Here is a 26,472-nt window from a genome sequence, read left to right as displayed (position 1 = left end):
ACATGGATTTCTTGGCAAAAGAGACCTCATCATTTGTAAATTGGTTTTACACTCAGCTGCATGTGTGGATTGCGTGCCCCCACATTTTCCTAAATGGCTACCCACATGCAAAATGTGATGGGCCCACAGATAATAATACGTCTGACTTACAGTAGGAATGCAGTGTAGCAACAGTTCTTCATTGTTATGTTTTCCTGTGTTTAGTGTTCCAACTGAGGCACATACATTCACAAATAAGTAAAGTGTAACTGTGTGTAGCTGTGGGTGTGTGAGAGGAAGAGTGTGTGTGGGGTCAGTGGCCTGCGTGCCCCTATTTGATGCAGTTTTCAATTTAGGTCTGTGCTTATCATCTGTTCACCGTTATTCATCTTCATTACTACATGGCAAAAACTGAAGGTTAAGGCTAATTTGTGTTCTTTCGCATCCACTTTCTCTCTCTGTCCCATTGCGTGTGTCTCGGTCTCTTTCACTCTCCTTCTTTATCTCTCTGCGTAATTTTCTTTTCATTTTTACTGACCGACAAATTTAGTAAAAGAAGTCTGTATACCCAAATGGGACATTACTTATGCTAATTTAATAATTACCTCAAAAAAGTTAATTCCTCCGGGGTAAAGGAAACCACAGGACTTGTTACCCTACCTGCAGCAATCTGCCCTCAATTAAAGTCTTTTAATAAGTGACCTCACACCTCCCTGTATCCTTGCAGGGGTTTGCTGAGGGAGAGTCAGTAAACCCCCCCAAAAAATTAATTATTCAAGAACACTCCAAAATTTGAGATGACTTATAAATATAAATTACTAAATGGTTTCATACTGCCCCACTCTTCAGAATCATCTTGTTCATGGCATAACTGTTGGACTCACTTCATTTGGTAAGAGAACTGGTTGAATGAGTGAATTCTGCTTAAATTCTGACTTTCTTTCTGACATCAGTTGTTAAAATTGCAGTGTAAAAGTGTAAAGATCTGTTGTGTAGGACTAGATGTTGATATCCCTTCTTGCATACACGAGACACCTACTAAGACTCTGTGGGATGGTCAAGTGAGTGAGGGCATCCTCTGGTTTATCAAGTGGGCACCCTCCTTCGCCAGTGTTTCACTGATAGGCCCACGACACCTCCAGAGGGTTCAGCAGTGAATCCCAGCATTCCAGGTTCACCCTGTAGATGCCATATACTCACCTGAAGCCCCAGGTAGAGTCCTTTCTCTTCATCCACAGCCACTGACTTCCCTTTTCAGTAGCTCTGGAGGGGTCCTTGATCACCTTGCTGGTGGCCTTCCCGCATACTCTAATCTCCCAGGAGAAGCCTGGATGTTGAGGTGGCTACGAAACCTCTGCAGCCTATTTTGACTGGTCAGACCCTCACCTTACAGCCTGGCTGTTTTGCATTGGCAGCAAGCTCCATATATCTCAGCTTCTTGTACTCGTAAGCCTCCTCTACTGAGCTCTCCCAGGGCACTGTGAGCTCGATGATGTAGACGTGCCTAAGCGAAGCTGATCATAGCACTAGGTCTGGTCGCAAGCTGGTGGATGCGATCTCAGGTGGGAAGTAGATCTTTTTGTCCAGGTTGACCAGCATTCTTCAATTGCAAGCCTCTCTCAACTGCCCAGGATCTGGGCATCTGACGGGGGCCGACCCAAGAGGACCCTCACCCTCCTGGACAAATGTTGTTTCTTGCCATTGGGTCGACGTGGGTGAAAGGGCGTTAACACTTTTTACTTTTACAATTTCAAAAGTGCAGGGGCTGGACAGACAAACATAAGAAATATGCACATTATAACTCTTATACATATTGCAGGCTTAATAGATGTTTCCCCATATATCTTCACCTTAGACAAATGTAGCCATGCAGATAGTTTCAGTTATATTTGCAGATGTTTAGACATTTATTTACTTCAGTAAGTATTTAAACCACTTCACTCTTTGAATGTTTACTGCACATTTAAATTTGAATGAATACATTAGTCATTTCCCCTCATCAATCAATACTTAGGCCATTATGAAAGAGATGAAACTGTTTTTAGATTTTTTTTTTTTGCAAATGTATTGAACTTTAGGCATTCAATTTCTTATCAAATTGAATGTCTGCCAAACTAAGTAACTGAGCAGGTAGGTCTTTGGTCAGGGAGGTGACCAGGGAGCAAATAGTCACTCTAATTGAGCTCCAGAAGTTCTCAGAGAGATCAGAGGAACTGCCAAAACAACAGTCTTCACAGCAGCACTCCATCAATCAGGTCTTTATGGTGGAGAAGCTAGATAGAAGTCACTCCAAGTAAGGAACACTGGATAGTCCACTTGGAGTTTGTCTCACTTCAATTAAAAGAATCTGAGAGCACAAGAAAAAAGGTTATGGCCAGACAAAAACTGAAATATATGGGCAGAACTCTGAGTGCTATGTCAGAAAGCTCATCATCTGGCTGAGGCCATCCCTATTGTGAAATGTGGTATTAGAATCATGCTATAGGGTTGCTTTTTAACTTCTTAAACAGGGACAGAAGGACTGGTCAAATCTAAGGGATGGAGGAATTCAGACAAACACACTGTACTCCTCAAACAAAATTTGCACCAGAATTCATGAGACCTGAGATTGGGGCGGCACTGGACCTATTAGCTTAACATTGAACCAAAGTGTACAGTCACAACAATGCTGGGGTGGCTAAATGTCCCTGAGTAGTGCAGCAAAAGTCCATACTTAAACCCAATAGAACATCTGTGGAGAGACCAAACGTTGGTAACTCACAGGCACTTACCATCCAATCGCACAAAACTTCTAGCATCTGTCTGAAAAAATGTGATACAGTCCAGGTATGTAAAGACTGTAAAGATTTACCCAAGAAGTCTAGAAGACTGGCTGCCAAAGAGGCTTCCACAAAGTATTATTGTAAGGGTCTGAACAGTTTTTTACAGCAAAAATGGATATATTTTTTTTTAATAAACTTGAGTTTATTTCACTTTATTGAGTGTAAATTAATGGGGGAAAGGTCAGTTTTGTCCAGTTTGCAATACTATAAAGTGTGCAACAAGTGAAAGGGTCTGAACACTTTCTGACATCCTCGATCTACTGTTTGGAATGCAACAGAGGTAAGTTAAAGTATGTTGAGCTCAAAGGACTGAAAAAAGAAAATATGAAAAACCCAAAAGCAAACAAACACAAGATGAAAGTCATTGAGGTTTATGGAAAGACACAACGCATTTATGCACCTCTGTTCATTCCTGTCCTTGATCATTCTTGCTAGCTTCTTCCTTTGTATAAACATGTTTTTTCTTTATTCAGATCTGCTAAAGCTTTGAATGTGGCAAGGATTTCACTCTGTTGAGGTTCAGTGTTTGCATACTGTCAGCACAGGAGAGTATTGTTACATTTATGGTGGTAATTTGCATAGCAAAATTAAAAGAGTTGAAGTGCACTCCTACTTTTTTCATTTTTCTGATCCAGGTGAGAATATTATGATTCTGTCTTCTAGGGCAAACTCACTAATTGGCCCTTACTGTAGGTATATCTCCTCTCTATCTGCCACTGAAAGAGTCAGTACTCCTCTCAAATAATCTCTGCAATCAGCTTTTAAAATGATCACAAATGGTGATCATGATGTATCTCTGACCAATGCTAAGAGGCTAAATGTAAAATGTAGCTTATTCCAAGGTAATGTATGCAAATAAACCAGGTTGGAAATTTTAGCAACCTGTTAGATTTCATGCACAATTTAGTTTCTATAAATTGAAATGGATGATTACACAATTATATAATGAGGGTACTTTGGCAGATTTGCCCAGCGACTTGTCAGTGGTGCACCTGTTATAAGGCTCAGAGCTGTGAGCGCAGAGTAGGTGCATACACCAGGCAAATCCATTATTATAACCGAAATCCAGCAGTTGCATTTTTCCTGCTGGGACAGATTCTCACTGTTGATTAAGTGCAGGTTTAATCACTGTTGAGGCCCTGTGTTGGCAGAACCTGGCCTCGCCTCCTGCAACAGGGAATAAGCCTCTGGCTGATTATAACATTCACATGCTAATAACACCATTCATATTACGTACCTGAGGTTGTAAAATGTCTTTCTGATTATTTTGTGTGGTTTGACATAGCTTGAAAGAGAGTTTTACAGTTTGGCTTGGCTGTGAGGGTGAGACGCATGCTGGCAATAAATAAAACAAGGCGGTAAACGAAACAAGTTGCTGTGACGTCTGTAAGAAGATGTCCTTTTTTTCTATGCAGGAGAGGAGAATTCACCAGGTTGGTTATGTGGAGAAGACGATGGGAAGACGATAGCCTCGTTTTGGTATCCTCTGCTTGCTTGTAACATGACTGTCTTTGCTACGAAGTCTCCAGAGAGAAAGGTAAATCCGCTGCCACCATGACAAGAACAATTTTTATTGTTAGAGAACAGGTTTGAACGTACATTTGGAAATTTCAAACATCTAAATATGATTAACTTGAGGAATAATAGAATATGCAATTATCAAATTGGGTTCTCACCTTCTCCAAATGACACAAATGTTAAGTTGATGTGCCGTGCTTCTCCTGCTAGTCTGTCTGTCGTACTAATCCAGCTGGACAAGATCTATTGGTCTTGCTTGCTTGTAGCCACTTTCAGAGATGTGTTTTGAAACTTTGTGCTCCATAAAAGTAAGAGTGAACTACATGAGATGTCTACAACATAGAGATTAGTACCTAAACTGTATGTTGTAGACATCTATCACTGTTTACAGACCTACATCTTAACTGAATGTTGCTCTGCACATTAGTTGCTTACAGAGTGAAGGTTTGTTCAAGTTATTTTGGATGTACTCGCTTTCAGTTTGGATTTTTTTATTTAACCTTCCGAACTACAAGCAATTTCTGGGCATTTGTTGTTGTTGTTATTCACTGTGGGCTTATTTTTCACTGCAATATAAAGTCCTGCACGTCTGTGGAACCATCACAACCATGACTAGAAGTAGAGAGAACTCAGAAATGTGTAATATGGAGTATTACATACATACACTACCATTCAAAAGTTTGGGGTCACTTAGAAATGTCCTTATTTTTTAAAGAAAAGCATTTTTTCAATAAAGATAACATTAAATTAATCAGAAATACAATCTAGACATTGTTAATGTGGTAAATGACTATTCTTGCTGGAAACGGATGATTTTTAATGGAATATCTCCATAGGGGTACAGAGGAACATTTTCAGCAACCATCAATCCTGTGTCCTAATGCTACATTGTGTTAGCTAATGGTGTTGAAAGGCTCATTGATGATTAGAAAACCCTTGTGCAGTTATGTTAGCACATGAATAAAATTGTGAGTTTTCATGGAAAACATGAAATTGTCTGGGTGACCCCAAACTTTTGAACAGTAGTGTATGGGTGTAATAGGTTTCTTCTTACAAGCACGTATCTCGGTCGGTGAGTAGTTACAACTCTGGACTATTGCAAGATGAAAAACTGTGGACTGAGATGAATAAACAGAGAATTTAAAATGGGCATACTGGCTGATATGGACACATATCCCTCAGTAAGTAATAGTATACATAGTATTTTACAGTTGAAAATGTATTCAAGGAAATCTGGCAGGGCCACTTTGAACAGGCCTGGTGCAGCTAATATTATAACAGTATTGTTGTCTGTATATTCTTAGAGCCACAGATAAAGCAACATGTTTTAAAGGAGGGAGCATTGTACTGTCTTCTATTCATTATCTATACACCGCTTAATCCTCATTAGGGCCGCGGGGGGCCGGAGTCTATCCCAGCTGACTTAGGGTGAAGACAAGAGACACCCTAGACAGGTCACCAGTCTATCACAGGGCTACAAATACAGACAAACAATCACACTCACATTCACACCTACGGACAATTTGGAGTTACCAATTAACTTCAGCATGTTTCTGGATTGTGGGAGGAAGACGAAAAATCCAGTGAACACCCACGCATGCACAGGGAGAACATGCAAACTCCACACAGAAAGATCCCAGGCGCAGGCCGGGATGTGAACCGGAGATCTTCTGGCTGTGGCAGTCTTAGTAAAGACCATCAGTCAGTACAACCATGGTAAACTGTACCTGGACCTTAGCAATTATAGTGTATGTAATTTTATATTGCATGTCTGACACGTATATATTTATTATATGTATTGATAGAATAACTCCTTTGTAAGGATAACAAAATCAAATAAATCCACTAGATAGTAATATCAATTTGTAATTAATACAGAGAATTTTATGCCCAAATATAATCAAAAATTTAAAATAATAATAATTTAGCATCACAAAAAGTAATGCTGCTCATTTATTTGTCAGAAGTTAGTGAAGAAGTGTGATGAGGTAGCGATATATCTGTGTGTAAACACTTTGCCAAATCTTCTGACAGTAGAGGGATTTAACATCTCCTGGTACATTCTGCCATATTTACTAATGCTGTCTGGTCACAGCATGGGTGGCAACTTTACAGTCTAACCATAATTAATGAATGAAATGCAAAAACAAATGAGATACTTTAAATGCAAATAAGCTGAAGAAAATATGCTCAAATGACACGGAATGAAAGTGTGTCTCTCCGTGGTGAAGCACTTAGCATACTAGTGGATGAAAGACTTCTGCTTTTTAATACTGCCTCTGTCTCAGTTTAATTTATTTGGATGTGCAACAATAATACTAATACTGAAATTAATAATAACTGATGTGGAATATTTAAGAATAAACAGCATAATGAATAACATTTTCATGTAGATCATCTTACTGCTGTTGTCAGTTACAAGTTTTAAATCACTCCCTCCTTCTGAGCTCGGCAATTCTACTTTTTCTGCAAATACTTTGATGTGTTCAATGTTTCTAAACTGGTAGTGTTTATATTCTGGAAGCAAAGTGCCTCCGTTTGGATCAAACAGTCTGTCAAAGCAATCCGACTTTCATTGACGTTAACTCCTCCTGGTGGCAGAATCTTTAATTTAATAAAGATTTTGTCAAAAGAGATCATAGTGCCATTTTACACAGTCATTTCCCATTGAATGCAATCAAAGCCCACTTGTCTTGACCTAACAGATAAAAATACACCGTCTCTGTGATGAGCTCACTCAAAAATACATAGGCTGTTGGAATTACAAGGTGACACAAGAGCATTTCTTCAGGTTGCTGGCTGAAGAATTTCGATCAATACAAGCTGTTAAGACCGAGAAGCCTCCAATAGATCAAATGGTCACCACAGGTGAGAGGCAGACTTAAAGAGTTTTAGAAGTCAGTGGAAGTGGTCTGAAATCAATTTGCAAAGGCGGAAAGATGATATTTCCAACCACATTTTCTATAACCATAATATGGTTATTGGTCCTACTGAGCAAGTTGGGTGGTGGAGGGAGCCACATTACCACGGCCACCAGGGGAGGATGTTATAAAGTGATCATGCAATTATCTTAATGGCTGTGGGACACCCAAGCATAAATCAATGATCCAGCATTAGATTAAGACCTACACTCAAACTCATTGTCTGCTGGCCGTGTGAATGAGAGACGAAGGTGAAGTGAAACAATAGCTGGAAGTGCGAAAAGGTGTAGGAGGGAATTTCCCAGCAGATCTTGATGACGTTCCAGAATATTCCACAAAAGCGTGTTACACCTGACTGAAAGCCGAGCCAAGTCAATTAATATATTTTGAGCCGTCGAGACCCTGCGGTCTCAGGGGATCAGGTCATATTCCCCTCTTCTCGCACAAACAAATGAAGCCTGAACATGCCAGCGAAGGATGTGGCATGTCAATCAGAAATGTGATTTGCAATGAAATTGTTTTATGTGGCTTTATTACCCGAGAACTATGAGAATGAGCATACATGTTTTTGCATCCAAAAAGTGAACAAATTTGCATTGCTGTGTGTGCTAGTATAATATTCCCTGACTTTATGTACACTACCATTCAAAAGTTTGGGGTCATCCAGACAATTTCATGTTTTCCATGAAAACTTACACTTTTATTCATGTGCTATCATAATTGCACAAGGGTTTCTAATCATCAATCAGCCTTTCAACACCATTAGCTAACACAATGTAGCATTAGAACACAGGAGTGATGGTTGCTGGAAATGTTCCTCAGTACTCCTGAGTAGATATTCCATTAAAAATCATCCGTTTCCAGCAAGAATAGTCATTTACCACATTAACAATGTCTACACTGGATTCCTGATAAATTTAATGTTATTTTCATTGAAAAAAATGCTTTTCTTTCAGAAATAAGGAGATTTCTAAGTGACCCCAAACTTTTGAACGTTAGTGTATGTGGAAGACTTGTGTGATTTGGTATATTTGTTTGACAGAACACTATAGCTCAAGAATGGGTATACAATAAGAATGAAGGTCTAGGTATCAGAAAGCTGAAGAGGTAGGCAGTAGTATTTCTTTCCCTTTTTTTGACTGAAGAAAAGGTAGCATTAAATGGAGTGACTTTAAGTCCTTCATGCAGAGCAGACTGTGATTAGAAGCTTAACTCCACAGCAGCCCCCTCTCCCTCTCTGTGTCTCCATCTTTGCCTCAGCCGCTGCCTCTGGGACACACACGCCTCTCTGTGCCAAAGCTCCGCAGCTCTTTCTCCAGCTCTTGCAGCTTCTCTTGGCAGTCTGAGTTACAGTGAGTAGAAAGGATGAAGAAAAGGAGGCAAAAGAGAGAAAAAAATGAAATCCCAGATTAAAAGAGATGTGGCCGAAGGGGCCAAAGCCATTTCCTACAAAAATAAAGTTTTAAAGCAGCGTAGCATGAACAACACACACAGGTCACCTAAGGGAGCTCCAGCCACTGCTGGCTGTGTGCAGCTCCGTGCATCCCGGTCCACTCAGTGGGAGCTGGAGTGGGTGACTGGACGAACTCGTTCGGCACCAGAGATAAACCTTATCACAAGTCTGTTGAGTGTGAACAGCGGGGGCAGACTGACTGCTCTCAATTTATCACTTTCATTCTTTTCCTCTCTCTCTCTCTCTCTCTCTCTCTCTCTCTGTCTCTCACTCTGAGAATCAGGCGCTATCTTGGTTAATAGACAAACCACATTCTGATGGTCCTTGTTGTTTAAAGAGTCAGTGCACGCTCTGTTTCACTGCCCTCTCGGCCATTTTGAAAGATGAAACGTAGCAGGTTTGGCAGTTGGCCCAAAGGGAGGGTGTGAGGTGGTTGGGTTAAGGGATTAATAGGAGATACTATAGCAGAAAGGGTAACAGCTGAACCAGACTTTTGTACAGTGGAATCGGCTGTTAAACGGAACAATTAATGCCATACTCTGCAGTGCTGGCATTTTGATGCATCATGTCAGTTTCCATATGACTGATGTTCTTGATTATTACAGATAAATGACTTAATGCCATCTTAGAATTTGGCTGAACTTTTAATTGAAACGTTAAAAACAAATTTGGCATTGATATTTTGTCCTTTTTCCTGAATGCATTACTCTGCCAAACGATCAAGTTTTTAATCTCATTAATTATCCAAGTCATTTGTCAACAGAAAATGGTACACTTCACCTGGCTCATTTATAAAAAGAAAAAAAGAGTGTATTTATAGCTGTACAACATTTTTGCCAACAAGTTGGACAAGCAATGTGAAGATGTCACCTTAAACTCTGTGATCTAAGGTGCCTATGATGAGTTTTCTTTAGAATATATTTTGACAACAGTTATTACTAATGAAAGCAGCTGGAATTGTAGTTAAGTCTTGGAATGATGCTTACATTTTTGTACTAAAAATCTTAACTGATGCATAATAATTATATTTGTCTGCTGTTCCCTTTCAGCTCTCTATTTGACGTATAGTTTCATCAGCTGTACTTTTCAATTCTGTCAGGCAGGGCATGTCAGTTTGAAGCCTGGAGACCAATAATAGATGTATTTATGAAAGCCAATAATTTGACAGCTCAGCAAGCTGTTTAACAACTGGCACGGAATGGCATCCCATAGTGCACTGAGGAATGAAAGGCTTAAACTACGTACTTGTTTCCATCTAGGACTCATATATTTTCTTGTGCACAGTATTTCTCTGTAACAGCTTATTTAGCAAAGCTCTGTGTGAGATCAGTGCCCAGTTCTTGTCCTGGTCTAACCATTCTCAAAGAGCTACATGTGCATTCTTAGTTGCAGTATTTTACGGTGAGGGGACAGGAATCCCTTGGCCATATAATGATTCATAAATGCCTCATATCTCCTCGAGTAGGAAAGCACCTCTTCCTTTGCAACTCTAAAAACGTTCTTAAAGATCCAAGGCTACAAAGACTTGTGAAATAGTAAAGGAACATGTTTCCAGACTCTGTTTATGAGGCATTAGGCTAGGACAGGGTTGAGGATGGCTGCTATGCCAGAGCTCTTATAATACCATGGGGGATTTCATCATGTATGCTTTGAAGTGCGGAATGACAAACTGGAAAGGGGTTTGGGCTGCATCAGGGTTAGCTTTCGTTCTCTTTTTCTGAGAGGATTAACTTCTGTGTCTCAGCACAGAAAACGGCAAAGCCTTCTCACATCTCGCCCCTAATACACCCCACTAGTTTACATAGATTCCACAGATGATGATTACTATTTCTCTATTTACTTCTGCTCATCTTTTTTTCACTTTGGAATGGGTGGCAGTTTAGATTTGAAATCCATTAATGGCGTAATAGGTCGCTCCTGTCGTTGCCATCTGTTGAAATCACTCTGTCCTGGGTCAGTGGGGTCTGCGCTTGTTTACTGGAATAGCTGGTGCTTTTGGGACATGTTGTGCATGTACCCCTTACTCACTGTGTCATCCATCTTCCCTGCTGATGGTGTGATAAAAGACCAGCACTGTGCATTCAGCTAACCACATGAAAGTAACTGCATGTAAAGAAAATGAGCTTGTTGAGTGGCATCCCTGTAGCAAATACACTGTGTCCATGGCTGCATTTATAGCATTGTCTAGGGAATGACTGATTTACGGACATAATGACTCAAAGCCCTTACAGCCAAGATGAATATAAGGGTTCAGTGTGAAGGCTGTGCATGTGTAGCACACCACAGATGAGACGTTATGTTATGAAATATGGATTAAAAAGGAGAAGGACGGTGTGAAAAGGTGGCCTTTCCCTCAAGCAATGCCTTTCTGATGATTTATTTCCTCTTCCCCCTCTAGACTTTTTTTTATTCTTCTTTTTTAAGGTAAAGTCATCAAGTTGACACCTTACGCAATGCCTCTCCTTCTGTTTTTCTTGAAGGTCGTTTGCTACCTTTCAGAATAGCAGATATCAGGCACTTCTCTGATTTGTAGAGAATAGATGCCACGGCATGGATTAAAAGCTCATTCGAACCATGTATCCACCCGGGCATAGCAGCTCCCTTTCTAACTCTGCACTCATATCCTTTGGCAAACAGAAAAACACAAACAGCAGGATGTGAAAGTTCTTGAGACTGTTTCGAGAGAGCACATAAGTTGCTCTCAGTCCGGATCCTCATCAAGATCACTTTTCTTTTTCTTTGTATATTGCTTGTTAAAAAATGTTGGAATAGTCTGCAGTCAACACACTTTTGTATGACTATCAGGGTCAGATAGATGATGATGGTGACAACCAATGATGGTGAGAGTGCTGTGCTCTGTTTCCCAATTTTTGCCTCAATGACTTTTTATTTTTTTCCCCTAAATTATGCTCAGTTATGCCACCACTGACTACACATCAGCTACTTAATTTAGGGGACTTGTTAGGAATATGTTTTGCACTTCCTTTTGATTCACAACCACAAGTTCTTGCCTGATGTTTTATTTGCATTGCATAGTTTGCCTACAGTAGATGCTCACCACACATTAAGTGTCATGCTGATGTTTTCAGACCATGAAGATAAACCTAATGTGTTGTCTGTGTTTACCATGAATAGCTGCCGTCTTCAGGGTTAAATCCATAGATACTAGCACATTCCTATGTTCTGTGAAATGGCCCTGTGGCCGTTTTTTCACTCTACATTCAATCTACACTCTCCCCTATAATATGTTACGACCTCAGCTCAAGGGAAGTGACGTGAAAGAACAAACAAAACTGAACACGGCAGATTGTGAGTTTATTAATTAATCCATGAGAATAATGGATGAGCAGAGTGGCGTGGAGACTCTGCTCCCGCAGAGGATCCTGTCTGGGAGAGTGGCTGAGAGAGACAGCTGCTGATGGAGGACAGACTGTTAAACCCTGCAGGTGTCACAAATCAGCAAGTAGGACTGGTAGGCTGCACGCTTTGTTCACCTGCAACCCAACAGAACAGGCAGACACAGGAAGCAATATCCAGGGACATAACACAGTGTAACATGTCTCCCAATCAATTGTTTTTAATTGAAAAAACTAACTTGCCCACATATGGTCCTAAATTTAATACTCAGAGGCTTTGTAAACATGTACCTGCATTCTTTCTCTTCACAAAAACAGACCACTGCTACTCATCCTCTGAGTTCAAAGAGGGCAGACAAGCGTTTGGCATGCACAACATAAGGAGGCAGGAGGAAGTGTCAATCTAATTTCTCTGTGTGAAGCTGGATCAGAGCAGACCTGTCGCTGGAGCTGATACGACTTCGCCCTTCTGGTCACCGTGGCTTGGCTCAACGAAACCCAACTCCAGACACACCAAGCATGTCACTGTCACAAATACAGGGGCCAGTGACAGCACACAGTCTCAGACTGTTTAACATTCCCGATTGAAGAAGACCTCTCTCTGAGGTCAAGGCAGAAGTCAAACTTTGGCATTCGCAAAGAACAACTCTGAGGGAGTTGTGACAGTTTCCAACGTCTTGGCTAATGTACCAGGAGTGTGCAGAGGTCAGTCTTTCTTTGTAGACCTGGATCTCTACTCAGCCACTGCTAAGCAGCATTAGCAGTAGGGTTTATTGAACTCAAGTAATGGTCAGAACGTACTTTCAAGAATAAAGCAGCAGCTGTTGGCAGTGAGCCTCTCTTAGCAATAAATTCAAATGCTGCAGAAAAAAAAGAAGAAAAGAGTGTAAGTCTTGCAGAAATGGAGGTTTGGTGGGTGGGCACTCCTGTTGTAAATCTTAACTGACAGGTGCAAAGTTACTAACAGGAGGTGGCTATGGTGGTGTGCATTTCACAAAACTAATTAGCATGTGTGAAAAAAATGAATAGTACGTCTAAGTGTTCAAATCCTTTCGGGCATTCATCCAGATTTTTATTCTTATAATAGGTGATACTGACTTTGCATTGCTCTAAATGTTCTCAGTTGAAATCACCTTTATTCATATAGTATGTTTGAAACAATAGAAGTAGACTGAAAGGACTCTCCATTGTGACAAAAGATTAATAATACAATTATTAATTTTCTTCATAAAAGAAGTAAAAATTATGAATTAAAATTCAATTCTATCACAACTTAAGCCATGCCAGTCTTCTTCTAAATGTTTTATAGAAGATCTATGTCACGAACAACATGATTTATTAGAAGAATTAAGTTATGAATTATTTTGGCTCGCCAAAAGTAGCATTCTCACTGCACTTATTGGACAACACAGCATTACTGGTTGTGCTGCCAGAACAGGCAGCTAAGTTGATGGTGTGTGTGTGTTGAAATGAATAGAGGTATATTGGGAAGAAAGAAGTGCAAATACTAAAGAGGCTGTATTAGGAACCAGCATGTTAGTATAATCATGTCATCATTACATCCTGCATACATAAGTTTTTAATTAATTTATTAAACAGCTGGAACAGGGACAGTGAAAAGGATTTGGAATTTTTAATTTGTGTTGCGACGAGAGGATCGGGTTGATTTTGTGACTGCTGAGTCTGGTTGTCACAGTGAGAGTGTACTAAAGATATTAATTCACTGGATGTGCACTGTTCCCACTGCTGCGTGGCATAGGATGCATATGTCTGGCTTCCGTACTTTGCATCTTCCTTTTCCATTTATTGCTCTTCTTGCCAAAAGAGGGCAGAGTAGTGCTTGTATAGGTATGGTGTGTGTGTGTGTGTGTGTGTGTGTGTGTATGTATATATATATATAAATATATATGTAAAGGGTAGCCACGCCCACTCCTTGACAGTGAGGTCATTTGCAAAGGGCCTTATCTGTTGCTGTGACAGTTAACATACTAATCACAGGGAATCATAGATGCTCTAGCAATGCCTGAGAGTAGTTCTCCTTCTCTGGCCCTGGGGTTCTGCTCACTCTGTACTTGTCAAGATAGCATGCAGGAACAAATTATGTACCCAGAAGGGAAATCCTGCAGATCTGCTAAATGTGCTAATTTGGTCACATTCTTCCTCTGTGTTTATGCATCAACGCTGAGAACCGATAGGCAAAAACTGCACCAATTCAAAAGGAAAGGGAAGAAAGCCCTCTCTCCTCTTTGATTTCCTATTGTGCCAAAGCAGTCCTGTCTGCTGCAATGATATCTCCCCTCCTTGTTCTGTGCTTGGCTAATTAGTCTTCCTGCTACTTGCTTTCGAGACATGCACAACTACCACTCTAAATGCTGTTTAATTTATTGTTGTTGGCCGCTGTTACGAGATATAAGGACAGGTTGTCTTTACCCTCTGCTGTCTTTTAAGGTAGGTGCAAATCTGAGCTTTCCATTTGGCTTTCATGTTATTTACAAAATGTGTTCACTCGATTTAATAGTCGAAATTCACGAGTTCAGTTGTTGTTGTTCAGTTCTGTCATGAAAAACCAACTCTTGGGTTTATCTGTCCAAGACTATTAAAGCCTTTTAAAATATCAAAATGGAATTGAAACAGTGGGTCTACAATGTGGTGCTTGAACAAGCAGATTAGAATTTGTGAAGCAGTTGTGATTTGTGTTTGTCTCATGTTATGCCAAGCAGGCCACCATAGAATCAGGATCCAAGGATTGTAAGGGGCAGATTCAAATTTAGGAGGTGCTCCTTGATGTGCAGAGCTTCCCTGGCAAAATTAACTGCAGCCACCACATGGCCGCGTGGCACCACAGCTCCCTTTGTTCTGCGTTTCCTGCCATCTGATATTACGGATTATAGGAAGCCTTGTCCACTCTTCTGCCCAGGGTTTCATCCAGGACCCCATGTTGACAAACAGTTGTGTCAGCTTCTGTCTTTGAGGTGGGTGAAGATTGCTCATCCACAAGTTGTCTGTTCCCAGTGCGGATGCCTCCCGTCTGTGGCAAAAAAGGGATGGGAAGATGGAGGAAGTGATTGACTACACAGAGACATTTTGTCCCGTAGTCCTCTTTTGAACCCATTAATGCAGGGGCAGTACACCGCTTTCATCCAGAGTTGGAACTGCCATGGCCGCAGGAGTCAGCGGTGTGGGTGTGTGGATCCGTGTGTGTGTACGTATGGGTGGAGGGGGCATAGCGACACAGCGAATTTGCATCACATTTGTTGGGCATGTTGCAATCGTTCAGCTAGGAGCGGTGAAGGACACGAGGAAGAAAATCTCAGTCGAGTCATGAATATGAGTTTGTAATGTCCTACCAATGTCAGGCTGTGGTTCTGAGCAGCGATATGCAAAACCACTCTCAAACTTCATTCCACTTATTGCTGATAAGATCTGTGGCATAGCCAGGGGAGACAGGGAATAGTTACTGTACAGACAGTGGTTATTAAATTGAAGGAAATGTCCTGTGCTGGCTTTAATAATAAGCTGATAGCCATATGGTTTTGCTGCAAGTCGTAAGCGCCTCTAAAGGACCTCATAGAGACCTATCAAGAGTTTAAAAAAATCAGGCTGTCTACTCAGCCTTCTCATGCAGATGGTTTAATCTCATTGTCTTCAAATGACTTTGAATATTCTGGGTGTAACGCAGGCCTGCAAGCACAGCAGGTGGTTGGCCCCTTTGATCTCTGCTTGTAGATGCCGGTGGAATTTAAATCACAGGGTGACATCTAGCTCATGAAATCATAACATGAACAGCAAGTTTCCACTTTGATCCTGTTGTCCTATTGTATTAGGTTCATTAGAGAATATGATGTATTAGAAAATGGATAATGAGCAAACAACATTTTGCCATCCCCATATGGTCATGTCAAGACAAGATGTCCACAAATAATGTGTTAGTGATGTTAGGGGTTAGAGTAGGTATTATACTGTATACTGCAAATATAGATCTACGTATTCTGAACATGTGCACTATTAGCCTTGTAGAGAAGTCGCTGCTTTTGAGTGGATTCAATATTTACGTCACATGGGCCCTAACGCACCCTTACGTACCCATAGATACAGAAAGTATAATTGTGTACTTACTTAAACTGTATGATGTTTCCTTTAAATAAGAGTAAGAATTACATTTTCTTAAGCAAATAAAGGCAGTTACTACAATTTTAATACCTACACTACCATTCAAAAGTTTGGGGTCACTTAGAAATGTCCTTATTTTTGAAAGAAAATCTTTTTTTTTCATTGAAGATCACATTAAATGAATCAGAAATACATTCTAGACATTGTTAATGTGGTAAATGACAATTCTCGCTGGAAATGGCTGACTTTTAATGGAATATCTCCATAGGGGTACAGAGAAACATTTCCAGCAACCATCACTCCTGTGTTCTAATGCTACATTGTGTTTTCTAATGGTGTTGAAAGGCTAATTGATGATTAGAAAACCCTTGTGCAGTTATGTTAGCACATTAATAAAAGTATGAATTTTCATAGAAAACATGAAAATATCTGGGGGTCCCCGAACTTTCTAACAGTAGTGTAATATTGGTCAAAACTAGCCAGTTAAATGTTAGGTGTATCTGTGGAACAGCTAAACTCTAATGAATAATGGAAATGTCAAGTATCAGTTTGGGAACCACTGCTAAGTGTTCTTTAGTGAATAATGGAAGTGTGAATTAGAAAGTAATTTCAGGCTCAGCCATAATGTCAATTTACTTCTCAACTGTAGATGAAGGATTGGTGGTATTTTGACCATTTTGCCTTATGCTGACCTCCACAGTTGAATTGTTGCTGATGAAAAAAGGTTTCATTTTAGTGTACTACTAAAACAGTTTTTGTTGTTTGCTTTCGGCCCATGCAGATGAAATCTTATCTCTGGCGGTCCTCCCCTTCTTTTTCAGTCATCCTCACTGAACAGTTGCTACACGTCACCTTGTCTTTTGTTTCCTCCAGCTCCTACCATCTGTTTTTCATACATCCTTTGTGCTTTTTTGTGCACCTGACAACATTTTCCTCATTGTGCTTTAATTTTAATTTTAGTAGCAGATTAACTGTTTTTTTTTCTTTCTTGTATGGGTACATAATTAGTAAGTAAAGAGGGTTCTGCTTTGTCCTTCTCTGACTCCAAATGCTCAGTATTTTTCTAGTAATTTGCAGTTTGAAGGAGATTTTTGCACAAGGCCAGAAATCAATCAATCATGCATCGTAGGAGACATATTTGTAAGAGTTATACAACCTATGTTAACACAGAATATCAAATTAAGTCAATACATGGTTAATAACGTCAGCATCCATTTACATTTTAGCAATGAAGAAATATCAGTTGCCTTGCCTTTTTGATAACCCGAGCAGCAACTTTGCAAAATCTCCCATGTTAGTAGCTTGTTTAGTGTGCATTACCTGTAGCAGTGCTGTGGATGTAAGTAATTTCAGGTTGACTGGCGATTCTGCAGCCATCCTGCCTGTAGCCTTAGGCAGTGGGGTTGCAGTGGGGAAGGAGTGCCAGCACCAGTCAATTACCAGTTAATAAACAGTGGAAGTTTTCTATTAGTGCTTGTTAGTGCGTGTAAAAGATTGTTGGTATGTGGAATTGGGGGAAGGCACTGTGACTACGGAATTAGAAAAAAGTACAGGCATATTTTCTTTCCCTGGGTCTAATATACAGCACCCATTTCTCCGTACACATGCCATTTATAGAGATAATATTTATTATTTGATTTTCAGCAGGCTACAATGTGCAGTATATCGTATTTGCAAACTCATTTTTTAACAGTCCTGAAATGTGTGGTCAGGAGTTTCATATAAGGCAGTATTTCATAAGTGACCGTAGATACCTCTTCCAATAAAGCAAATGTATTACACAAGAATGGTCGAGTCCAAACAATGCAATGCTGGCTGCAATGTGTCTCGTCATTGATAACATTATAGGTCCCTGGTGAACATGATGCATGGAACCTTTGGGGATAGCAGTTGTCATTTATGTGTGCTGTACCCCCACATACCTGAAAGTAGATTTGCTTACAGAGGGATATAGTTACGAGGAAAAACAACACACCTTGCACCTCAGCCTTGGGAAGTAAAGCAACGCTAATTGGATTTGGAAAAGCCATCCTTACCAAGAGGGACACTGCTCTGACACTCTGACAGCATGTATCATTAAAAACCCTCCCTGTCATATTAGACCACCACCAATAACTACTGCTAGTTTAAGTTGGTGACATGCTGAGCCAGGAGCTGTAGCAGTGAGAATCTGGCAAAAATGTTCACAGTAGATAAAAGACAGCAACAATGAATGATCACGTCCATCCTGTCCTGCAGGAATGTAATGTAATTACACACATTTTGAATTTATCTTCCAGATAAACAATGGATGCCTCTATGCTAACCATTGCTACCTGGAACCAGCATATGGGCTGGCGCCCTCTTTGGGTAATGGGTGGGGCGGTCTCTCTGTCAACCATTGGGTCATTGGTAACCAGCAGCTGGGAGGCCGCCCTCTCATCACATCAACAAATCTCGCTTTAATTAGCTCACCTGCCCATTTCCTCCCTTTTCCTCTCCATGTTCCCTCAAGTCCTCAATCAAACCTCCCTCAGCTGGCTTACAGCCTCACCTTCCTCTCTCATCCTGCTCCACTCAGGGGAACAACTTCAGCTTCTCTACTTCACACCTACAGCGCTGCAGACTCACAGACACACACAAACACATAGACTGTGCTATAAACGAGACTGACAATAGGCTTTGAGAAAGCTTGGATCCCATTGATTTTTAAATGGGGCCTCACTGATGCCGTATTAGCATTGGGATTGCCAGTGATATGGTCATATTGCCGAAGGCCCGCATTTCCTTTGTGTCTGTCGATATAATTTGCACATTCACAGGTGGAAATGATGTCACAGGCTTTGTTGTTGTGCTCACCCGTGCTCTTTCCATTGGCTGTTTAAAGAAGTTCAATAAGTGGACCGGTGGTTTACTGTATTGATCATAGTCACCGTCTGCACTTTAATGGGAACAGAATCTATCTTTGCCTTGGTATCCTTGTGTATTCAAGCCCAGTAAACCACTCTCATTCAAAATGTTGCTATATGTTACAGTTGAAGGGTTTTATTCCAAACTGATAATATGGAGAATATGTCTCATGCTAATTATTGCTGCATTGTAAGGATTTAAATAATTGGCCTATATGGAAAGAACTGCCATTTAACATTTTTAAGCATAATAAGGTGTCTTTAGCAAACAGCTAATTACATGTACAGTGTTTTAAAATTAGATTTGTTCTTTACACCTGCAATCATTTCACAGGAGTGGGCATCAAATTTTATAAATGGTGGAATATCTCATGAAGGAACAAGCCTCTTCACTTACCCATCAGCTTTTTATCTGAATGAGCCCAGTGCTCAGTCCTGCCTTTGAATACCTTATGAAGTCATGACAGGGCTGCTCTGCTAACACAAATAGATCCCACTTGCACTGGCCGACTGACTTTGCAATGCGCTAACATACAAAGCAATCTAGGCCTGGAAAGATTGGCCAACGATCCTCACCATTCTCAGGTGACTGATAAAAACCCCACCACCGTTGAACCGCCAGCACTATCCGCTACAGCGTTCCAGTCTCTCTGGTCCACTGCCGCTCTCTTTCTCTTAACCACAGGGCTTCCATATGGCCACCTATTATTGCTGCCACTTAATTACCTATCCAAAAACATTTCACAGCACTTGACTGGGGCTAGCAGAAGGGGAGAGAGAAAAAGACAAAGATAGAGGAAAAAGAGCTTGCATAAAAAAGCGTGAATGATGGGAAAGAGAAATGGGAAAGTGAGACTGAGAGATTGATAGAGGATGAGCTGTGCATCTGTGCATCTGTGGAGTGAATTTGAATAGATGGAGACAGACGGGGGGGGGGGGGGGGGGCAGCCTCACAGTGCAGATGAGGAGAGCAGCGATCTGGCCAGTATCCTTTCTTTGTTTAGTGTTTACAAACAGGAGAGAAAAGGGGGAGGAGCTTGGCCAGGGTGGCTATAAATTCCCTGTGATTGATGCTTGTGGCAATGGAGGACGACAGTTAAAGACGTGCAGCTCTCAGCGCTGACACTCACTTTCACGTTCACTCACTTTTACCCTTCTCAAACCCACCAACTCTCACCTGCCATCATCCTGACAACACGCGGTTAGCTGTTTTGTTGTCACATGGCCAGCCTTAGCGGTCACACACCGAAGTAATGATCATTCCAGGACAGACGGGCTGCTGGTTAGAAGAGCAGGCGGTTTGATGCACTTACAGCCACAGGCTCTATACTATAAATGTCAACTTCAATCGCTCCGTTTCAGGCAAACAAATCTGTTATATGTTGAAGGGATATTGATTTCTCCCCCTCTTTCGTAAGAGGTTTGCTTTTTTTATTGATCATAAATAGTGAGAGAACTGCCTCAGTTTAGCACCTCAGTAATTCAAAGTCTTTTGTGTTCTCAGTTTTGACCAGTTTCATTTCTAAGAGAAAAAGAAATGCCACATCCAGCTATAGACCAACTACAGACTGCGAAAATTATTGGGGTTCAGAAACTGTCTGTGTCAACCACATAATCAAAAACTCAGTTTTTATGCATTTGGGAATAAAAAAAGGAAACGAAAAGGCTTTTGTGCTTATGCATCCCCAGTTTTCAAAGTGTTATTTTCTGTGTTTCAAAGTTGGCTGAAAGAAATGTTTTAAAGCTTACTGAACAAAAGAATTCAGATATACACTGTATAAATACAACAATTGAATGGATAGCGCTGTTGCTTAAAAACCGAGACTGAAAAATAATATTGAAACTTGGCATAAAAGCAAATCTACTGATAGAAAAAACTGTATAAAGGAAGACAAAACCAGAACTTTTATGTTTGCCTCCAACACTGGAAACATCAAATCTTATTGTTAGTATTCAACTTTTAATCTTGTCCAGTAGCAGAAAAGCAAATGAATATTTCACAGATTGGGGTTACATAATAAAATAATAGTGCTTTGTGGACTAAGTCTGTCATTCGTTTATTTCTGTATATAAAATAAGTCAGAGATGACGAACCCACAGGCATTTAGTGTCATCTGTTAAAGTAAGCATCTGCTTTTATAACTTATGTGATGTGGGTCGGAGGCTGTGAATGTCCACGAAATGACAAAGTTCCACTAGAGTTTGTAATTTGGAGCCAGTGCCAGTTTTATGGTCATTTAAAGGGAATTTTTGAGAAGACAATAAAGTTCCTGCATTGAGCAATGATTCATATGTGATCACTATTCATTTTATCTCCTAAAGCTTGAGGCTGCCCTCCACAATCCTGTTCACTGTGCGCTGCTAGGCTTCTCTGCAGCGAGTACCTCCTTACCTCAAGGCTACCTCTGGGTAAGTAATGTCTTGCTTTAACACACACCCTCACACACACACGCCCACACGCCCACACGCCCACACACACACACACACACACACACACACACACACACACACACACACACACACACACACACACACACACACACACACACACACACACACTGCATATGCATTCATGTAAGCACAGACACAAACACACAAACTTAATTCAGTGTCAAGCAAAAGAAAGCACATTTTACTGTTACTGATAATTTAAGCTTTTAACACAACTACGAGACCATTTAAATGTTGTCTGCATTCTGCTCTTGTTCATTAAATAAGGCAATAAAAAATGTATCTCAAGACTAAGATAGGATCATGCAACATTTTTTTTCTTTGTAAAATGTCATCTAGAAACTGTGAATTTATTTAGCATAAAAGCTAGTGCTATGTGCCTGCTGCAGAGGGTTTCATGATGAGTGGGCCAAATCTTGCTGAGAGACAATCACATCACTACACCCTGACTTGTGGGAATTTAGCTGAATCTAGAAAGAAGGGGAAATTCAGAGGAGAGAAAAAATGATGCTGCAAATCTGCTATTGATCTTAAAGTTTCAATTTTTGTTCTCACTCCTTTTCGGAGAAGGTGGGTAATTTATCAGGTAATCCTCTTTCGACCTGAAATGTGACTAAATCAAGTGTAGGCCCTCCAAGACACAGCCTAGGGCTCAGTGTCTCAGACTTAATTGCTTTTGTGGTGCTATTCTAAAGAAAACTGGATGCTCACTCAGATGAGGAAGAGGAGATATGGTTTCATTAGCTTTTAAGGTCGTGTGATATCAGGGTTTGAAGGAGCATATGCTACTTTAAATTTCTGCTTCTTTTCGAACAAATACAATCACAGATGATTTTAAATGCCCAGAACCTTGTCCTTCCATGCCATTTTGGGGGTACAAAAGCAGGATGTTCACATGCGGTGTGTGTTGCACTGGTTAGACTGATGCATTGCATTTAAAATGTTTCAATTCCTTTACACCTGCATGAGCTCATGAACACCGTTACGTATTTGCTTCAGGTCAGTTACCCATGGTGATAATGTTTTAAATGTTTTAAAGCAGAGCTGCAATGCATATTTAAAAGACCTGACTGTTGTTAAGTCAAGACCAAGTGAAGTCTCTTATCTTTTGAGACAGATTCAAGACATGTCCCAGGTCCAGAGCTGATTATTACACCATATTTGCACCGAAGGCATATTGTGCACAGCTCTCTTGTGTTCACCCATGCATACAGAGGTGTTTTGTTTGGAGAGAAAACTTAGAAGAGCCTATGAGGACTCCTCCTAAATTGAAGACAGTTGTTTTAAACTCCAGGAGAGCTACTAGTTTGTAGGACATATTTCTGCTTTCATTCAATTAAAAAAAGGACTACATGAGCCCATATTATATAGGCCTGTGTTTTGTTTCATACAAGTCCTTGGTTTTTGACTCTCGACAGTGAACCTTTTACCATCCATGTTTGGTGTCTTCCTGAAAATATCGTGGAACACTGTCTTCCTAACCTTGGGATCACATGCATATGAATAATCCATTCAATTGTTAGGACAGAGGGCATGGTCAATCAGAAAATGTCAAAGGTGTATGTGTAGAAGTGGATGGAGAGCAAAGTCACTGGAGCTTTCAATGTATTCAATGAAATGTCTTTTTTTTGTTGTTTTTCCCAGTCATGTTGGGGTTCATCATTGAAGCATTCAGGCACGTACACTGAACGAGATAGACTTGATGCATAAAGAAAACACTTTGGGTTCAGTTATGTGTATGTGTAGTGAAAGTGAAAAAGCAAGGCTGTGTGTCCAGTGTAGACAACAGTATTGATTAAAGTGGAAGCTATTTATTCTGACAGACCAGCGTGGGGTGGATGTCTGCAGAACGCCTGCGGTGTAGACACGAAGTTACAGTTACAGTATACTGTATGTCTTCAGTATAAATTACAAACTAAGATCTAAGACTCTTATGTCTTTCTGTCAAATATGAGTTTTACACAGAGCTGAAACCAAATAGTTTTAATTAATAGGCCCAATAACTGGGTCAATATATATCTTGCATACATTTTTAATAAGAATAAATAAACTAATGTTTTTTATATTCATTGTGATCATGTCTTTACAAATTCCATACTTATTTATTATGGAAACAATCACTCCTTAATGAAAAGTGACTGGACATCACTAAAACGTCAACTAAATAACCATCCAAGTTTAATAACAACTACCTTCTAATTAGCTAAACAATAATAAAATTAGATTATTTAAAAATAGTTTTGATTGTGTTCTTTTTGTTAAGCTGAGATAATCATGACAGATATTTCAGAAAATAACACTGCGTCTGTGTCCGAGAAATCACTTTCAACTAAGTTACCCATTACAAAAACACCTCTCAAGGAAGTGTGTTAATTCCAGATCACATGACCTGCTCCACATCATGTCATTTCCTCCTGAAGAAAAGACTGGCAAGACTCCAAGGCTTTCCAAGTTATTTAATATAAAATAGTGTGTGAGTCAAGTGTGGATTTATGGCATGTCAACAGGTTTACTACAATATGTTTATAAATAACATTCAATTTCAATTTTACTCAATTGTATATATAATATTTTAGAAGAATCTTCCTCTAAAATGCCATGTGGTGTTTGGTTATAGGCAGCCATGTTGATTTATAGGCCTGAAAATCAGAACTATGATACCTGTCAACTATGTTACAAAATGTCCTGCACTTATATATTGACCCAACTAAATGCATAATATGTGTGACCATCAAAGACCTATGCTTTTCCCCAGTGAGGGATTAATAAAGTTTATCTTATTTGTTACTGTCTTGCTTATGTTTTATAAACTCCAGGTCAAAACTTGATACTTCAAAGCTGTACATTCCAGCACCAAATCTTCAGGGAGTTGAGTCAAGTTCAAGATAAATTCAAGTCCACATTTTGTGACATGTCGACTTCAGTCTTAAACTTGTTGTTGTTATATAACCTGGAGGGAGATTCCTGCCTGCGTACACTGAAGGGTAGTAGATCCTTTATGTTGAATTCTTTCTAGGAAGACTTAAAAGAAGTCAATCAATGAAGTCTTTGTTGTTTGTTTAGAGTGAAAATCTCAAGAGTGCAGTGCATTCATGCTCACTCCTGGAAACCAAACCTGCAAGCAAGACATGCAGCTCCTTGAGCACTAAACACATCTGATCTGTTTCCAGCACAGTAATGTGTTACATACTGTACAGTATGACATGTCAACTGAGCAAAACAAAGTGGTATCCACTTAAAAAAAACAAAACATAATAGTAGGGTCTACAGATTCAGGACGAATAATTAGTGACTGAGTGTTCCCACCCCCAGTTGGTTCTACCTCCCTGGCAGGCTTGTCAAATAAAGGATGACACTAATCATGTTAAAGTGAGATGGGCTATGGGGATTTCTGTGTGCTTTGATCAGAGTAATGACATTGTGTCTAATCAGCCTGATACCCCAGTGTTTCCCTGTTTGCCTTCACCTTCCTTGTCCCACTTTTGCCAACTTCTCATTTTAAACAAAGGCTCCAGGAATTCTGGCTTCATGCTTCTTGTTTTATTTACCTTCTGGTAAGTTAGCATTCTTAGCAAGTGCCAGTAATGGGGAAACTTAACAGTAATCTATTTCAGAGTAAATCAACAATCGGAATACCCGTGGTTTTGGACTGTGGATGTGGTAAAAGCGATCGATCAGAGTGTGCTATCACTATCATGACTTCCTCCCTGCATTCACAGCTATCTAATTAATGCTGGCAGTGCATTTACTGTTTAGAAAGTTTTTGCTTCTCCCAGGCGAAGAACTCGAGATATCTATTCCTTTAAATAAGCAGTGATGACTTTGTCAAAGCATAGTATTTTTTACTGGATTTCAGGAGGAAAAGAGGAAGAGGGAGGGTTTTGTTGACAAGCAGTGCCCATTTGTGGAAGGGTTTAGGAGGTAGGAATGGACACGTGAATGTATAAATTGTGGAGAAGCCTGAGCGAAGGGGACAATACCTCTGGCTCTGGTTCCACAGTTACTTGAAGCCATGTTTTTTTTTGAGCTCCGTGCTGCAAGATAAGTCCTCCCTATCTTCTTTTCACCCAGCGCAACAGACCATTATTTGTTCTGGCTCATTCTCAAGCGCCCAAAGGATCGCTCCTGTCCAGATTCTGTACGCTGATACAAATCAAACAAATGATTGCATGCAAATAAGGGTGAGCGTGGCGGAGAAGAGCTAAAGACTATATTTAGCTCATGTCACATTCACACAATGTGATTCATACAGAGAATAAATCTTTGCTGTCTTGCAGCAAGCAGCTGTGCTTCTTTTCAAAGAAAGATGGATTTTGTCTGAACATCCGCCGAAGCCTAACACAGGAGTATGGAATAAAATTATATCGAAATCCCACCGTGACACTTTAATTGTTTGGGAATGAGAGCAATGTCACCTTAATTGGAACTGCATCAGAGATAGGTTGAAGGGCTCCTGCTTTCATAGTTTTCTCAACAGTGGCATTGACAGGTTTACACAAAGGCCAATGTAAATGCAGTACATAGGAAATCAAGCCTCTGTTGAAGCAGATACTGAGTCTGTGGGGTGTGAATTGCCTTGGGAAACTTGTTATGATTGGTGAACCTTTTTTGAAAACATCTAAGGTTTCTTTCTTCTTTGGCAGGAAGTAGTTTTTTCTCCCACAACCTGTTCTCTCTTCAAAAAGGGAAATACATCTAGAGGCGCTGATTGGTAGAAACCTTCTCCAAATTCAATCACTGAAACCCCCCAGCCCCCGTGTATTCTTCTTCATCGGTACTGAGAGCAGTGTCTTTAAATGTTCAGTGTGACCTTGGACATGTTGATATTAAATGTCAGTTTAAATTAATTGAAAATGATTTTATTTTCATTTTATCTTTAAATGACTCAAGCAATAGATAAGTCACTTGATCTCATAAAGACGTAAGAAACCCCTCATTGTTAAGCAACTCAAAGCCTTTCAGAAACTTACGAAA

General features: G+C 40.2%; 1 protein-coding gene across 2 annotated transcripts in view; it reads left to right on the top strand.

Moving 5' to 3' along the window:
• The window catches only part of arhgef10la (Rho guanine nucleotide exchange factor (GEF) 10-like a), a 135,567-nt gene that overhangs the window by 84,574 nt on the left and 24,521 nt on the right, over positions 1-26,472 (top strand). For both annotated transcript variants that reach the window (XM_055010495.1, XM_055010494.1), the window contains 2 exons: positions 4,217-4,338; positions 21,370-21,456. In XM_055010495.1, coding sequence (XP_054866470.1) covers positions 4,217-4,338; positions 21,370-21,456 — 209 coding nt within the window. The remainder of the gene's footprint in view (positions 1-4,216; positions 4,339-21,369; positions 21,457-26,472) is intronic.

Source organism: Amphiprion ocellaris, chromosome 5 (genome assembly GCF_022539595.1).
Source record: "Amphiprion ocellaris isolate individual 3 ecotype Okinawa chromosome 5, ASM2253959v1, whole genome shotgun sequence".
In the NCBI taxonomy this organism is placed as follows: domain Eukaryota; kingdom Metazoa; phylum Chordata; class Actinopteri; family Pomacentridae; genus Amphiprion; species Amphiprion ocellaris.
Note: the sequence above shows the minus strand (reverse complement) of the source record. Positions and strands in the feature narration are given on the sequence as shown.